We start from the raw sequence: 17,204 nt of genomic DNA, 5'->3' as shown, positions 1-17,204 counted from the left end.
CATACAAATCAAGGTCAAGAATTTCATATTTGTGGCACGAGGGCAATATAATCGAGTGTGAGACGTGGGTGATCGCTTTCCTTGTTTGAGGCAATTAGAGTCAAGACTTTCCATGTTTGTAGCGCATGCAAATTAGGGTCAAGACTTTTCGTATTTGTAGCGCATGCAAATCAGGGTCAAGACTTTCCGTGTTTGTCGCAAGAGAGCGGTGCAAAGGTGAGGCGAAACTTTTATCGCACCAAACGATTGTCTTACTTTTAGTCTTTTTATTAGTTGTAGGAGATTGCAAACTATTTCAGTTGGCAACGGTCTAGATGATTCTAGAGGTGTTGCATAAAACAATCAAGTGTCCTCCACGTCTTTATGGGAAAAACTAAACTGCAATGGAAAATATAATACGAGTATGTTTCTCCTACTTAAAAATGGAACACGAGTGGTGATATTTATAGTAATTTTTTTAACAAAGTGGTTCCTTACTTACAAACTTTGCTAAAAATATAATGATGACTCTGTCGTTCAGAAATTGTACCACTACTTTTCATGATGGTCTTGAAATGATAGATTTCATTCAAAATGGTAAAAAGGTGAAATGATGGATGAAGTCAGTCTGAGTAACCCTAAAGGTGTGTTTGGTAACTTCGGAATGGACACATGAAACAATTTCTAGCTGGAACGATGGTCTAATTTGTATACCATTAATCCGCAGGAATAATTTCTACCCTCATTTCGCACTAACCGAACAGGCCCTAAGTGTGGTTAGGCCACAAGTCTAGACGAAACAAAAATGAACTAGAAAACAACTAAGCAAGGTTAGGTCTAGTAAACGAAACAACCGCAACATTCTTTTGTCAACAAAACAAAGAACACAACTAAATAAGGCAAGCATCTGCCACATTGTTTTTGGCAGCAAAAGTGAACGTGAAAACAACTAAACATGATGGTGCCTAGCACACAAACACATCCACCACACTCTTTTGATAGCAAAATGAATTAGACAACAATGAAACCAGATGTGGCAGCCAAATATACGATCACGAAGCAAAAAAAGATCTAAGGTGGCGAACGCAAACTTCAACATGGATAAATGGCGCTTAGACCGAAAACCATGCAAGCGTTTACGGTTTTTGTTTGGTTCACTGCACGAGAAACCATGCAATCGTTTACTGCCTAAATCGGACGCAATCGATTTATTGAAGCTCAGGATCAATTGCAGTGCTATCGGATCTCATCGTAGATGAAACAAACGAAAACTAACGCTATCAGCTTAGTGATCAAACCACTCCGAAAAATGCACCAACCGAACAACATCTAAGCAAGTACAGCGCGCTGAACATATGACACTATTCATCTGAAATCAAATCAACACAACTGAAAAAATAGCTACACGTGCACTTAAAAAAGTTTCTACCTCGAAGAGAGGTTAAAAAACGATACTGAATATGAAAACATCATCATGTTTGAAGATCCTCGCTGCCTATACGAGTGGGCGATTTCACAGATCGACAAGCGGTGACGTGCTTTTCCTTTGGGCGGGCACGGAGTCGGTGACGGGTCGGAAGTGCTAGATTGCTTGGACAAGAGTGTGCAGGCCGACCAGCTTTGGGTGGGCTAGGGGTTGTGGATCTCCGTTTCTTCGGGTTTGTCCTACGTCTACGATGCGAATGGCTCGCTCTCCACAAGCGCCTATGGACTGCCTCGAGGCGCAAGAGGCATGGTTTGCAAGATGACGACGATTGCGCCCTCTGCGGCCAGGCATTGCGTCATTGCGAGGCAGCTATGGTTGTCGCTTTTATCGCCAATCGGCCCGGCGATGCTAGTGCCGGAGCAAGAGGACGACACTGGTGAATGGTGGCTGCGGCAGCGAAAGCGCCTGGACTCGGCTGCGCGTCCTATCTTTGACTCCGTGTTCTTGCTCGTCGCCTGGAATCTATGGAAGCAACGGAACGCTGTCATCTTCCAAAGGATGCCAACATCTGATGTCACGGTACTACGGCAGGAAGTCGCACAGGAGGGTGAGGAATGGGTCGAGGCAGGGTTCACGACGCTAGCTGTACCGTCGGGACTGTGGTCGCCAAATTAAGTCATGTAGTATAGTACATTTTAGTATTTAAAATTTATCTTTAAATATAATGCATTCTAGAGGATAAAAACTAATTTTACAATAAATATTTTTTATTTATCAATCAATCACCATCAATCACGTTGATAATTTATCCTAAAATTCCTATAGAGCGTGATTGGTTGCTTTGGTGAGGGGAAGCTGGGATGGAGAGCTGGTCAAGGATGGTGAGATACATGCTCAAACCGTACACTCAGTCGTGTTTGGTTGTCTTTGTTGTTGGTCCAGTATGAGATGAGATTTTGTTTGGTTGCATATATGGATTAGAGTTTTGAGTGTATGATATATGAGTCCCTGCGTCATGCCTGAATCAAGCCATCCTGTATGGAGAGGGAAGTAGAAATTGAGAAGATGAAGTCGTACGGAATGGAAGAGAACAGATGAATGAAAGAATACAGACAAAAGGTACGAGAAGAACAACCAAACACAACACATAAATAAAGTCAGACATCAAAACGGTAGGGAGACGGCCGATTCCAATCACGCCAATAATGCACTATACAACGGGACAGAGGGACGACGGATGTATCCAGTAGTTAGGGTGTTCGTCTGCGATATTGGCTTCTCACCACTATCTAAACAGTTTGTACGAGTTCACCATCGAGAAAAAATTATTTGAAACCGGTTTGGAGGGAGGAAAAAAAAAACTAAAATGTACTCCTCGTGTTTGGAACCGTATATCCCCGTGGGGTCACGGTCTCACGGACCACGCATCCCTCCCTTCCCTTCCCCCGGCTCCCTCGTATAAAACTCCACCACCCCAGTCCTGGGCGGCGAGCACGCCGCCATCCCTGGTCCAGCCGACCTGCCTACCGCCGCCGCGACCCCACCCCGACGCCCTGTGCCGGCAGCCCCGTCCCGCGGATCGGTTGGCGCCTCCCCTTGCTGCTGGTAAGGAAGCCCTGCCTTCCTCTGCTTGTTTTTTTTTTTTTTCCTTTCGTGCTGTTCCGCGGTGGATCTCACCCTTCGCCGTGGGTGAGCGCTCGAACCCGACCAAATAAATCCTTGTTGCTGGTACGCGCGCTCCGATCCGTCTAGTTCGTCGCGGATTCATTCGCTGCGAGGGCGGAAGTAGTAGCTGGGAGCGGTTGATGTCGAGAACTTAATTTGTGTTAGGATTTGTAAAAAAAATGTTTAGGGGGAAACGGAAAGGTTGTGCGACAGCAAACTGCAGCAGGATTAGGGAATTTCCTGCGGAATCTGCTGGACACACAGATTCTGTTTTAGTGATTATTAGTAGTAGGAGTAGCCTTCTTATGCTTGAATCCGTGACAGAATCACTGACCAGATGGCTGACGGCGAGGACATCCAGCCCCTTGTCTGCGACAATGGCACCGGCATGGTCAAGGTTGGCGCTGCTCCGTCTCACCGGTCCATACAAATCTGTTGCCGGGCATTCACGGTACTGACCCTGGAATGTTGCTTGTGTTCTGTGCAGGCTGGTTTCGCTGGTGATGACGCCCCGAGGGCCGTCTTCCCGAGTATCGTTGGGCGTCCGCGCCACACGGGGGTGATGGTGGGGATGGGGCAGAAGGACGCCTACGTCGGCGACGAGGCCCAGTCCAAGAGGGGTATCCTCACCCTCAAGTACCCGATCGAGCACGGCATCGTCAGCAACTGGGACGACATGGAGAAGATTTGGCACCACACCTTCTACAACGAGCTCCGTGTCGCCCCCGAGGAGCACCCCGTGCTGCTCACCGAGGCGCCGCTGAACCCCAAGGCGAACAGGGAGAAGATGACTCAGATCATGTTTGAGACCTTCAATGTGCCGGCCATGTATGTCGCCATCCAGGCCGTGCTTTCCCTCTATGCCAGTGGACGCACGACAGGTGATTAACTGAACTGAACTATCTGTTTTCATGAATGTACATTCTGCAATGTAAGGTTCTTCCATTCCAGCTGGACTGACCTTTTTGTTCCTGCAGGTATCGTGTTGGACTCTGGTGATGGTGTGAGCCATACCGTGCCAATTTACGAAGGGTACGCGCTTCCACATGCCATTCTCCGTCTTGACCTCGCTGGTCGCGATCTCACAGACAGCCTGATGAAGATTCTCACTGAGAGGGGTTACTCCTTCACCACGACTGCTGAACGGGAAATTGTAAGGGACATCAAGGAGAAGCTCGCCTATGTGGCACTTGACTATGAGCAGGAGCTGGAGACTGCCAATACCAGTTCCTCTGTGGAGAAGAGCTATGAGTTGCCTGATGGGCAGGTGATCACCATCGGGGCAGAGAGGTTCAGATGCCCTGAGGTCCTCTTCCAGCCTTCGTTCATTGGTATGGAGTCGCCTGGAATCCATGAGACCACCTACAACTCCATCATGAAGTGTGATGTGGATATTAGGAAGGACCTCTATGGTAACATTGTGCTCAGTGGTGGCTCAACCATGTTCCCTGGTATCGCTGACCGCATGAGCAAGGAGATCACTGCCCTTGCACCAAGCAGTATGAAGATCAAGGTTGTGGCACCGCCTGAGAGGAAATACAGTGTCTGGATTGGAGGGTCCATCCTTGCCTCCCTTAGCACCTTCCAACAGGTCAATAGTACACTTCTTGCTCAAATACCAAGTTTTCCTATGTTGCGCTAGGCCTTTTTTATGTCGGTATACTAACAGTATGATTCGATGTTTATATTGGCAGATGTGGATCTCAAAGGGTGAGTATGATGAGTCAGGCCCAGCAATTGTTCACCGGAAATGCTTCTAAGCCCTGGATTCATTGTCTGTCTACTTTATTGGGGCTGTTCTTTTGTCGAGGCCTAGCATTTGAGATTGCTGGGGTTCCATTGAGCGATATTGTTGGATTTATTGGTTGCGTCAAAACCATGTACTTTTAAGACTCTTAATATGTTAAGTGGCTGCTATTGTCGACCAGTTATTGATTCATACATTGTGTTTTGGAGTTCGGCTGTGATGGCAAGTTGGTGCCAGTGTTAAAGAGTATTGAACTATCTACTAGCATGTTCTGTAATATAGTTTTCAGGTGAACCCATTATCTTTTCTATTGTACATTCATTCTGGGATGTGATCTATTGACATTGTCCAGTTAATTCATGATTTCTTCCGTAATCTTTATGTGAGTTTTGGAGTTGTAATCATAACAGCGCCCTTGTTGATCCTGTCACTCAAAGAATAGACCCATTAGTGGCGTCTTGTTACATCTGTTGAGCGTCTTGGACGGCTGGACGCATTGTAATGATTTCTATCATTGTCTGATCTGCCAGTTTGGCTATTTGCTGTCGTAACCAGTGTTGCCAGAAACAGCTAATGGTTTCTGATTCCACATTCTGCTGCTTTGGTTCTGGTACCCAGAAGGCCAGAACATGGCGTGTTGGCAGCAGTGATTCCTGAATGCGCATTCTGCTGGTTTGGTTCATCTGGTGGTACCGAAAACGTGTCATGTTGGCACCAGTGCTTTTTTCAATGCATCAAAGGCAGGAGCATGTTTCTGTACTTGCAGAACATGGGGTGTTGCTTTGTGAAGAGGAGGGGAGGAGGGGGTCATTGCTGGCTGTAACTTTTTCATGTGCAACCATTGATTGCTTCATGTGATGCCCTTTGGGTTTGTGACTTTGTTCAGATCTGTAGCAGTGTAGCCTTAGATCTTTGCTTATATATGTAGTTGTAGGAGTTGCCTCTCTTTTCTAGTTCATGTGAATTCTGAATTTGTGACGAGTCATTTTCAGCTCTTCTTTTCGTGTGTTCTTTTCCGACTGCTTTTTGTGGATGGTATATGTTCAAGTGGCAGTGTGGCACTGGTTGCTCTCGTGTTTGAGATTTGTGGTGCAGGTTTGCTCGAAGTTGCACACCACAAAGCGAGTGGGATGTGTGGATATGTGTGGAATGGTTCATGCTTGAACTTTATATAAATAGAGAGAGAATACGTAGCCAGCGAGTGGGATGTATGGATATCAGGATATGTCGTGCTTGAACTAAGAGAGAATACGTAGCCTGTCCTTGTTCATGTGATGCCTGTGTCTGTGTGGCTTGGCTCGCTATCTTTTGTCCAATCGGCGTTGTGTGGCTGATAAAGCGAACCGTATTTGCTTTCTCCTCCAATGGGAGACGTGAGGTCAGTCTGGATCAGAGGTAGGGATGTCAATGAGGAATTTCTCTTTGGGGGTAGCTCTTGTCCCCGTTCCTGTTGCTATTTATACAAGGTTATGTGTTGAGTATTTTGGTAGAATTTTAGTAGGTCAAGAGCCTAGTTTAGAGTAAGAGCGAGTTCGGTACATGGGGTAGGCCCCATCCCCCATTTCCGCAAACCCGATGGGACCTAACTTTTTCTTGTTTCAATCCCCGTGAAGATTAAGTTGAACGCATCCCCCTATTGCCATCTCTAATTGTAGGCAAACTCAAGGTTAAGTTAAGCTGAGGTGGCAGATCCAGCTGAAATACATAAACAATAACAAAAATAAAATCACAATATGTTTTTACCCTAATAAAAGTCCAATATACATTATCATATCAAATCAAAAGAAAAAGAAAGACCAACCTGCCGAAAGAAAAACAATGAGAAACAAAAGAAAGTTGGCGTCGGGCATGGCAGGGCCATCCAGAATTCCAGATCCAGAGCCACTGCGCCAGCGTACCAAACAGGCCAGGCCCAGTTGTTCTGGGCCAGCAGTTTTACTCGGCCCAATGACTAAAACAGGTGACGACGACGGCATCGCGCGCGCGCCCGGTGACCTCCGCTTGGGCGCGGCGCCGTGGACGCTTCTCTCTCCTTCGCACGGCACGTCCGCGTCGGCACCTGAACCCGAGGGCCGAGGGCCGGGCCGCCGGGGGCTAGGGGGGTCTAGCGCCGCGGGTTACCTGGCGCGGCCACCCCACCCAGCTCTAGTGGTGGTGGTGGGTCGGCCCCTGCGGCCATGACAACGCGTCCCCAGCTCCCCATGGCACCGCCCTCGTCCCCAGCAGCCACACTCAAGCCGGTGCTGATCCACCTCCTGCGCGGCGCCTCCGACCTCGCCTCCGTCTCCGCCACGCACGCCAAGCTCGTCAAGACCGGCATCGCGTCCCCCCTCGCCTCCTGCAACCATCTCCTCGCTGCCTACTGCCGCTGCGGCGCGATGGGCCGCGCCCGCGACATGTTCGACGGAATGCGGGACCGGAACGTCGTTTCCTGGACGACGCTCATGTCCGGGTACGCCGCCGCCGCCCGGCCCCGTGACGCCATGTCCCTCCTCCGCGCCATGGGGTCCAGCTGGCGTGCGGCCTAACGCGGTCACCTTCTCGACGGCCGCCGTGCGCGTGCGCGCGCCTCGCGGACGCGGGGCTCGGCAGGCAGGTGCACGCCCAGGCGGAGGTCGCCGGGTGCGCGCGCGACGCCGTCGTCGCCACCGCGCTCCTCGACATGTACGGCAAGGCCGGCGGCGTCGAGGACGCGCGCGCGGTGTTTGACGCCATGGCCGCGCCAGCGAGGAACGCCGTGTCGTGGGGCGCCATGCTCGCCGTGTACGCGCAGAACGCGCTCGGGAACGAGGCGATCCGGCTCTTCGCCTGAGCTCAGGACGCGTGGCAGGCGGTGGGGTGGCGCCCAACCACTTCATGCTGGCGACCGTCGTGAGCTCGTGTGCAGGCATGGCGCGTCTGGGCATCGGCAGGTGCGTCCATGGCGCTGTCCTTCGGCTTGGGTACGGAAACAATGATGTGATTTCAGTGGCTCTGGTTGACATGTACTCCAAGTGCGGGTGTTACGAGTATTCAAGAAAGGTGTTTGACAGGATCGAACAGCCATCCGTCGTCACTTACACCTCCATCATTGTCGCTGCAGCAAAGTATGGCCGCTGGAGATGCGCGCTTACTTTGTTCGACGAGATGGTAGATCAAGGTGTGCAGCCAAATGATGTCACTCTGCTTGGTGTCATGCATGCTTGCAGCCATTCTGGTCTTGTTGACACCGGCCTTCAGCTCCTCCGCTCTATGCAGAGCAAATACCGCGTTGCTCCATGCCCCAGCCACTACACATCTGCGGTTGACATGCTCGGCCGGGCAGGGCGGCTCGAGGCGGCATTTGAGCTGGCCAAGGAGGCACAGCTTGAAGGCTACGATGCCCTCTTGCTGTGGAATTCGCTGCTGTCAGCTTGCCGGACACATAAGAGCCTAGACCTAGCAACCATGGCTGGCCAGAGGGTGTCTGAGTTCAATAACCAGCAGGATGTAGCAGGTGGGCTGGTAGTGATGTCAAATGCATATGTTTCAGCCGGTCAGATCGATAACGCTGCTGCCGTGCGATCAAGCATGAGGCTGCGCGGCATACGGAAGGATCCCGGGTGCAGCTGGATTGAAGTAAAGGATACCCCCTATGTGTTCTACGCTGGCGCGATATCATGCGCTGGCGCGTGGGCAGGTGAAGTTCTGATGTTGCTAGATGAATTGGAGAGTAAGATGAGGGGGAGAGGTTACAGAGGGAGATTAGGGAGTGCTAGAGTATCTGATGCGCATGAAGATGATGAGGAGGAAGGGAAAGGTGTGATGGTTGGAGTGCATAGTGAGATTCTGGCTCTAGCGTTCGGTTTGCTAGTTGTCCCAAAGGGGATGACAATCAGGGTGATGAAGAACCTGAGGATGTGCAGTGATTGCCATGAGGTGTTCAAGCTCATCAGCGGCATTGTTGAGAGGGAGTTCGTGGTCAGGGATCTGAATAGGTTCCACCATTTCAAGACGGGGTCATGTTCTTGCAATGACTACTGGTGATCCGAAATTGTAATCTTAGCAGGTCCTGCTGTTCATGGTAGAAAGAACAATGTTAACAGATTATCAGTTATAAAAAAAAGTTAACAGATTATCTTGCTGCAGATGTTCAGCTGACTTATTTTTGGGTACCACTACCAGAGCATTGGTGAGTGGTTGTAGCATAATCCAACTTTGCCCTGTGTAGTTAACCATGCAAAGGATGGCCAGACTGCACTGTTGGGTCTTGAGAGGGAATCGGTGATCAGAGGAGAGCAAAAGACATAATTAATTTGAGATGATGATATAGCCTCGAGTTTTTTTTTCTGGTATTCTGATGTATATATATAGACACAAGTCTATGCTCTTTATAGGACTGGCTTGAGTGCTTCACTTGAAAATGCAAACTTTATTTATTACTAATAAGAATAAAGAAAAGGATTACCGTAACATAGTCGACTCTAAGAGTTTTATATCTATCTTATAATTTATAAAAATAGATATTTTGATGAAAAATATTTTCCAATAACTTTTCTAATTGGATCTCCAAATATAGATATTCTCTCTTCCCGGTTTCTCGATAGCTAAAGATAGAGAGCGATGATGGTTCTATAGAATAAGCACAAAGATATAGAAAAACTGCTAGAGGTTACAAAAACATAAAAAGTGATTTTTACTCAAATGACATTTCAAATAATAATTTAGAGATTAATAAATTTTAGAAAAACTCTTAGAGATGCTCTTACGCTGCCAAGGCATTTGCCAATTCCATTCGAACTTTCAAGCGCTGGGGATGTTTGACAGTTCGTATGGTGAAGATATTCAATAGTAGATGAAAGGCTGAAATCAAAACAACGATCTGGCAAACGTACCTTAATTCAGTGTTAGGTTAGTTCATGTGGCGACACTTCAGTTGCCATTGCCTTTGAAAATTTCATTTATGTATCATCCTATCTGTTGTTGCGGCAAACGGGTTATGTGATTCACATTAGCCCTCTCGTCTCTAAATTTGTGTACAAGCTTCTCGCGGTATTTTTTTTTATAGAAATAAAGATTTTTTTGAGAGGGATTTAAAGCTTGTAGAGTTTTGTTGGTGACTAAAACCTGCCACGCCAAAGGTTTGCCGCGCCACAGTTGCTTCAGCAGCTGTTTGGTTCACCTGCCATACTTATGGCACGCCACACTCTCTTAGCACTTTGCCTCACATGTTATAGATTCATTTTCGTACCAAACCTTGCCACAAGTGCGGCTTTGATTTTAGTCGCCACACTTTCTTTGGCAACCACATGTCCGACAAGTTTTGGTCACCAACCAGGCCCGCAGTGTTAAGAGTTGAGCCAATTACCATCCGAACCAAAAACAAGTGGTGGTATATGTAGCTCACCTGAAACAAGTGGTGTACTCTCTCCGTCCTGTAGTACAGTACATTCTAGCATTCAAAATTTGTCTTCAAATATAATGCATTCTAGAGGATAAAAACTAATTTTGCAATAAATACTTTCTATTTATCAACCAATCACCATCAATTATGTCGATGATAATGTTTGATTAGAAAATAAAATAAAGATACATGTGTCTTTTATGTTCTCTCTTAATTCATCTTAAAATTCCTGGAATGCACTGCTATACTGTAGTACAGAGGGAGCATGTGTAGACAAAACTCGCCTGAAGATCCAATACAAACCAGGGCCTTGTTTAGATCACTCCAAAATTCCAAGTTTTTTCACTCTCTCTCCGTCACATCAATTTTTGGACGCATGCATGGAGCATTAAATGTAGGTAAAAAAAATAACTAATTGCACAGTTTAGTTGGAAATCACGAGATGAATCTTTTGAGCTTAGTTGGTCCACGATTGGACAATATTTACCAAATAAGACGAAAGTGCTACTATTCATCGGGTTGAAAAAATCTTCGATCTAAACAAGGCCCAGCTAGTTTTATTTATGAAAAGCTTCTAAGTACAAACCAGCTAGCGATTAAAAAATAAGATTACCCATTCCCCGCGAGTCCGTGACCTGGAGCTGGTGGCACGGTTGTTGGAATTGGGATACTGGGGTGGGGTGCGGACGAAGCGCGGCTGCGATTGGCCGGCCGGCCGCACACTCCCGTACGAGCACGCAACTACGGCAAGCCCACCGCCGACCCAAAGCCGCCGGATCCTCCGCTCTTTCGCCCACAGCCGCCGCCGTCGCCGCCGCCGCCGTTCCTCCCTAGTTGTTGTACTGGAGTGGAGGTCCGGTCCGACGTTCGGGCGTGGACTCGAGCGGCGCCAAACCGAGCACCCCAAACCCTAATGTAAGCTATCTGCATTCGGATCTGATCTAATTACAAGTACATATATGTATTGTTATTGCGCCGCCGGTAGTATTTGACTGATTAGGAGTGAGCCCACGGTGTGTATAGATTGACGTACTAGAGACGGGGTTGTGCTGCGAGTGCATTGCTTTTGCCTCTGATAGGGTACTAATTTAACGGCGATTCATTAGAGTCTCGAAGCATAATTGAATGATTTTGATCAGAATGATTCTCTGGATTCATGAGAGTAATTTGTGATCTTGTTGGAGTGCTCACTTAGTCATATCTCATATGTGCAGTCTGCTCAACACTGTCTCAAGTCTCGACGATTTTCTTCAGGTGGGGCTGGAAAACAAATAAGGAGTGCTCGCACCAATCTCTGTTTGCTTGTACTACATGGTCGTATTAAAAGGGAGTATTAATGGCTGCATGACCCTTTTGAGGGAGTATTAATGACCGCATGATCTTTTCGAGGGAGTATTCATGACTGTGTTATCCTTTTTGGCACAATGGAAGGAAATAACACACCGTCTGGAAGCTTGATGCAAGGAACACCTTACGGTAATTTGGACTTGCATCATCACAGCCATATGCAAATGCCTGCGCCAAGCTCTGGAAACCAGGCTTTCAACCACTCTCAGATGCCCAGCAATTTCCCCATTTGTCTGAACCAGGTTACAGATTCGGATCAGCTGCCTGAGTTCCAATTTGGAGAGCACAGGCAAGGTCAGTCACCACCATCACCATCACCAAGCAGCACGCGAAGAATAACTTGAGTGATGATGAGGAGCATGGTGTGCATGAGGATGCCACTGATAGCCAGACGGGCAAGGGAAAGAAGGGTTCTGCATGGCATCGGATGAAGTGGACTGATTCGATGGTTAGGCTTTTAATTACTGCAGCATCCTACACCGGGGAGGATCCAGGAGCTGATTCAGGAGGTGGTAGGAGAAGCTGTGCGATGATGCAGAAGAAAGGGAAGTGGAAGGCCATATCGAAAGTCATGGGCGAGCGAGGCTGCCTCGTGTCGCCGCAGCAGTGTGAGGATAAGTTCAATGACCTCAATAAGAGGTATAAAAGGCTTACAGATATCCTTGGTCGGGGTACTACTTGCAGAGTTGTGGCGAATCCAGAACTTCTGGATGGCATGACTAATCTCTCAGATAAGATGAAAGATGATGCGAGGAAGATATTGAGCTCTAAGCACTTGTTCTATGAAGAGATGTGCTCCTATCACAACAATAATCGGATCAGTTTACCTGAAGATCCTGCACTTCAGCGTTCATTGCAGCTTGCTCTTAAGTGTAAAGATGAGCATGATGCAAGGAAGAGAGCAAGTGGCGGTGCTGATGAAGATGATCAAAGTGCAGATACTGATTATGAGGAAGAGAATGATGATGAGCATCCCATGGTGCATGTCAATAAGGGGACCCTACCCATGCATAAAAGAATGCGGTACATGGCTGCGGATATGGAGGATGCAGGTTTCGGCAACTCTTCCAGCTCACATGACTGTAGCAGGAGATCTGACCCCCATAGCATTACAGTGGACATCAACAAAGCTTTTCCAGATGGAACTAACTTGGCTTTGGTGCACAAAGACTTGGCTACACAGTCTGCGGAGATTGAGAAACAGCGCATGGAAATTGAAGTTGAGGCATTGGAGCTTGCAAAGCAACGTCTCAAGTGGGAGATATTTAGTAAGAAGAAGGACAGAGAGCTAGAGAAGATGAGGTTGGAAAATGAACAAATGAAGATTGAGAATAGATGTTTGGAGCTAGAGGTAAGAGACAAGGAGTTGGAGCTTGAACGCAAGCTACAAGGCCATGGCAGTCATGCAATGACATGATAACATCTTTGAAATTGTGAAGACTGAAATGCAGGATGGTAAGCTTAGTCTCCAGTTATCACTACCCATAGAAATAATTTTGAGTAACTCATTTCTAATTCCATCACAAAATCCTTGGTATTGAATATTGATGTGCTGCTAGAGTGCTAGGTGCTATTTGGCATCAAACACTTCACTCATGTAGATGTTTCAGAGAAACGAGAACTTGAAATATTTTGACTGATTTGCACTAAGAGTTCTACTAAACTTAGTGATCGATCTTTGTTAGACTTCTCAATAACCATGCAATCCTCTGTATACTCACATTTTCCATAGACCGGCTATGGATATTTTACATCCTCAAAATGGCAGAAAAGCACAGTAGAGTCTCATCGCGTGTCATGGGCAGTCGACTAACCCTAATGGGCCTCTCATACTACCGACCCGTCCCATGGGCAGCCAGATGACAAGGGCAGGGGCAGGGATAGAAGGGCAACTGCCCCTAATAGATTGATATTATTCTTGCTTGCCTTGATTGATACATCCCCTCTCCTTATATAGGGAGGCTTACTTGACTCCTAAGCAAGATGGCTAATCTTATCTCCAACCCTAACCCTGATAGGCCTCTCATACTACCGACCCGGGCCGTAAGGCCTAGCCTACTGTGCATGACATCATGCATTACAAGTACACTTTGGTGATCAATTATAGATGTTTGCTACCAAATTGGTTGGCTAAGGATTGTCAAAAGAACTTCACAATGCTTCTCTGCCTGCCTTGAAGAACTGTAGAGTCCTTCCATGGGGCAATATTATTTTTTTAAACAAAAGTTAGCGTAATTTAATATGCATTTCTTTTTTTTCTTGTTTCAACAATCAACATCCTATAGCTTGACGAACTAACAGTAGTCTGAATTGCTGGAATGTTTGATGGAGTATATAGCACTAAACAGTCATATCATATGTACATTGCCTAATATCCAGTGCTGTGTACATTGCAGACTTTCTACATAACGTAATTCCACAACCAATCGATCAGGAGTTAGGGATTCTGAACTATTCTTGCCAACCATTTGTCAATCTATGTGCTGCCTATAATTTGCATGAAGATAAAAGAAAAGTTTACTCAAGTAACTAAGAATGAAGTCTTAGTACTGCCTATAATTTGCATGAAGATAAAAGAAGAGCTTACTCAAGTAACTAAGAATAAAGTCTTAGTACCCAACTGACAATGATATACATACTACATAAGGAGATTATATTGGCAACCTGAAAAATGACCTATATTCTTTTGTTGTTGTATTTGAAACCTATACTGAAGCACCGTGGTGTATAATGTGAATATGCAGAGTGTGTCCATGGCATATGTCGATATACTGTAGTCGACCACTTCACCTATTAGCTATGTTCTTTTGCTTAGTATAATTTGTGTGGTGGGGAACAAAATTGCTGGCTAAATTTAGCACAGGAACTTCCTCATTATAGTAATAGTGCTGTAGAGTGTGTCCATGGCATATGTCGATATACTGTAGTCGACCACTTCACCTATTAGCTATGTTCTTTTGCTTAGTATAATTTGTGTGGTGGGGAACAAAATTGCTGGCTAAATTTAGCACAGGAACTTCCTCATTATAGTAATAGTGCTGTCCATGGCATATGTCTCATGAGTAATCATCCTTACTTTTTTGGTGGCAGGTGTAGACATTTTTTTAGTACATATAGGAGTTGTTGCAGAAGTAACACCAGGAGTCATAAACATTTCACATGTAGTTTGCTATCTTTGCTCCATTTCCTTGAGGCAGCCAGGTTGCTCCATGTGCTGATACTTGATAGTGGTGTTAAATACCTTGCTTCCACATTTTGGATTACTGAAACGAAGTCTGAAGACCGCAAAGAATATGCTATGGTGCATGCAGACCTTACCTGTCAATTGTCTTGAACCTACACTGTTGTCTGATACCATATGATTTGTGAAAAATGCCAGCATCGCATCATTTTTGCCCCATATTCGGCTTGTTCGGCTTCTTTTTTTAGCCGGAACAGTGTTTTTCTCTCACAACAATTCAGCCAGAACAGTGTCTTTTAGCCAGTTTCAGCCAAAATCTGCCAGCCGAACGGGGCCTTTGTTTTTTTCCCAGCTATTCTACAGTGTTAAGTTTTCCCCAGATTTTCTTACCCTTTTGGTCCTTTCAGGTTGCTGTTGGCATTGATGTTAATTGTCAGAGCAGAGCACTGCAATAAGATTGACTAGCACAACGTCAACCATGCATCTCTTCATGGATTGCAGCCGAGAAGAAATGGTTTTATGATGTCAAGGATGATGATTCTCTTCATGGATTGCGATATTCTTTGTATACTGGAGGGGCAGGATTTTACTGCAACTCCGAAGTCTAAATGGGCGCTAGGCTCTAACCAGTAACCACAAATTATCCAAGTCAATTAACAACAACATGCCACGTACTGTTATTTTTGTTGTAAATTTTCGCGTACAGCTGTAACAAGGCCAGATTGTTCGTCCAGAATTTCAGATGCAATTGAGTCTTAGCTTTGTTTCCTTGTATCATTGTGCCATTTTTTGAAAGAAAGCAAACAAGCACAGGTACAGTGTGCATTTAATTCCATCATATTCCATACCTGTACAAATGGGTCTATCAAGGGCAAACCAGCTGATTAATAAATAAACAAAGAGCATCTGAAGTTCAGATTAGACTAGCTGGTGCCAAGCAAGGAGGCTCACCCAAGATTCCAAGAACTTGTGCTGCTGGCTGCTGCTGCGCTGCTGCCTCCCAAGTCCCAAGTACTAATACGTAGTCAATGTAGGGAACAACTAGAGAGCAGTAAGATGACAAACAACTGCACCAAATAATCCCGATTTCATCAGGAAAACAAAAACCGAGGTCTTCTGAATAACAACAAATCGACCCAAAAAAACCATCCTAGCACGGGGGAAAAGAAGAAAACGGCTCCAATTCCATGAATGATGGGAAAAGATGCCCACCACCGCCCCTTTCTTACGGTAGTCCTTAAAATGTCGACAGATTCGAGCGAAAAACACCCGCAAACTCGTTTTTGTTCTCCCCGCTGCCGCTAAAAATTTCGTTTTCACCGACGGAGCTTCGCGGAAAATTCCCGTCACCTCACATGCGGGGCCCGGGGGCCGCTAGCGTTGTCTGTTGTGTAAACATTCTGTGGATCAACTAGAGTAGATCTAGGCCGGTGAACTCATAGAACCATGAAACACATGCATATTTAGACCTAGAACACTACACCGAGAGGGAGATAGGGGAGAGAGGGCTGGTGATGAACCTGAGCCTCCAGATGATGTCGCGGTTGTGCTAGCCATCGCGGGTTCGGTGATGGAGGCAGCACACGGGCAGCGACGGATGGAGTAGAGGTTGCACGGACGTCGATGCAGTGCGGTCGGGCGTAGCAGTGGCGACGGCGAGGATCAGCGGAGCTTCCCGTCGCTGGCTGCGCGCCCTCTCGAGATCGGTCTAGGGTTTGTCGGTGGGGTTTGCGGCTCACGGCTAACCTCGTACTTTGAGCCGCCGGCCCCCACCTCTCTATATAGCGCAGTGCGACGGGGGCCCACCAACCATGTAGGGTTGGGCGCCCCCGATCAGGGCGCGAGACCAAGGCCCAATAGGCCGTTGGGCCTACTGGTCAGGAGATCAATCTAACATTCTCCCCCTTGATCTCACTATTACTTTTATCTTTAAACTTTAAACTTCAATCCTTTAAACCTTACTCATTTCTTCACAGATGATGCATAGAGCATGTTTCATCGTCTCGGTCAATCGCCGATAGATTTAACAGCTACAATGCACGTCTCTGATCTGAAATAGTTACTTTAACTTTTGGGCTCTTTATAGTCCAGGAATCATAGGCTTTCCCTTAAACCCATGCCGGCTACATGTTCTCTGAACACGTTGGGTGGTAAGCCTTTTGTAAGCGGATCCGCGAGCATCTTTTCGGTACTTATATGCTCAAGACTTATCATCTGATCCCGGACTTTATCCTTCACAACATAATACTTTATGTCAATGTGTTTGGCAGCACCACTTGACCTATTGTTGTGAGCATACTGTACTGCTGGATTATTATCGCAGTATAATTTCAGTGGTCTATTGATGTCGTCAACCACCTTCAAACCGGGTATGAACTTCTTTAGCCAGTTCACCTGCCCCGTTGCCTCATAACATGCTACAAACTCGGCATACATTGTGGACGATGTAGTGACGGTTTGCTTTGAGCTTTTCCATGAAATAGCTCCCCCTGCGAGA

At 46.6% G+C, this 17,204-nt stretch overlaps 1 protein-coding gene and 2 pseudogenes across 2 annotated transcripts; all 3 read left to right on the top strand.

Moving 5' to 3' along the window:
- Nucleotides 1–2,868: 2,868 nt before the first annotated feature.
- Nucleotides 2,869–5,155, top strand: LOC136504312 (actin-7-like). Of its 2 annotated transcripts, none has more exons than XM_066499185.1 (5): nt 2,869–3,010; nt 3,395–3,467; nt 3,558–3,951; nt 4,048–4,661; nt 4,765–5,155. In XM_066499185.1, exons 2-5 carry the CDS (start codon nt 3,408–3,410, stop codon nt 4,828–4,830), a joined length of 1,134 nt encoding a protein of 377 aa, XP_066355282.1. In that variant the 5' UTR covers nt 2,869–3,010; nt 3,395–3,407; the 3' UTR covers nt 4,831–5,155. The 2 variants fall into 2 exon arrangements, with proteins under 2 accessions (XP_066355282.1, XP_066355283.1); XM_066499186.1 differs by having other exon boundaries at nt 2,924–3,010; nt 3,408–3,467.
- A 914-nt stretch (nt 5,156–6,069) lies between these two features.
- LOC136505996 (pentatricopeptide repeat-containing protein At4g15720-like) lies at nt 6,070–8,836 on the top strand (annotated as a pseudogene).
- Nucleotides 8,837–10,829: 1,993 nt separating this feature from the next.
- On the top strand, nt 10,830–15,526 carry LOC136504583 (uncharacterized; annotated as a pseudogene).
- The last annotated feature ends 1,678 nt before the right edge of the window (nt 15,527–17,204 follow it).

Source organism: Miscanthus floridulus, chromosome 14, assembly GCF_019320115.1.
Source record: "Miscanthus floridulus cultivar M001 chromosome 14, ASM1932011v1, whole genome shotgun sequence".
Classification (NCBI taxonomy): domain Eukaryota; kingdom Viridiplantae; phylum Streptophyta; class Magnoliopsida; order Poales; family Poaceae; genus Miscanthus; species Miscanthus floridulus.
The sequence above is the reverse complement of the archived record's forward strand: the minus strand, read 5'-3'. Positions and strand labels throughout refer to the sequence as shown.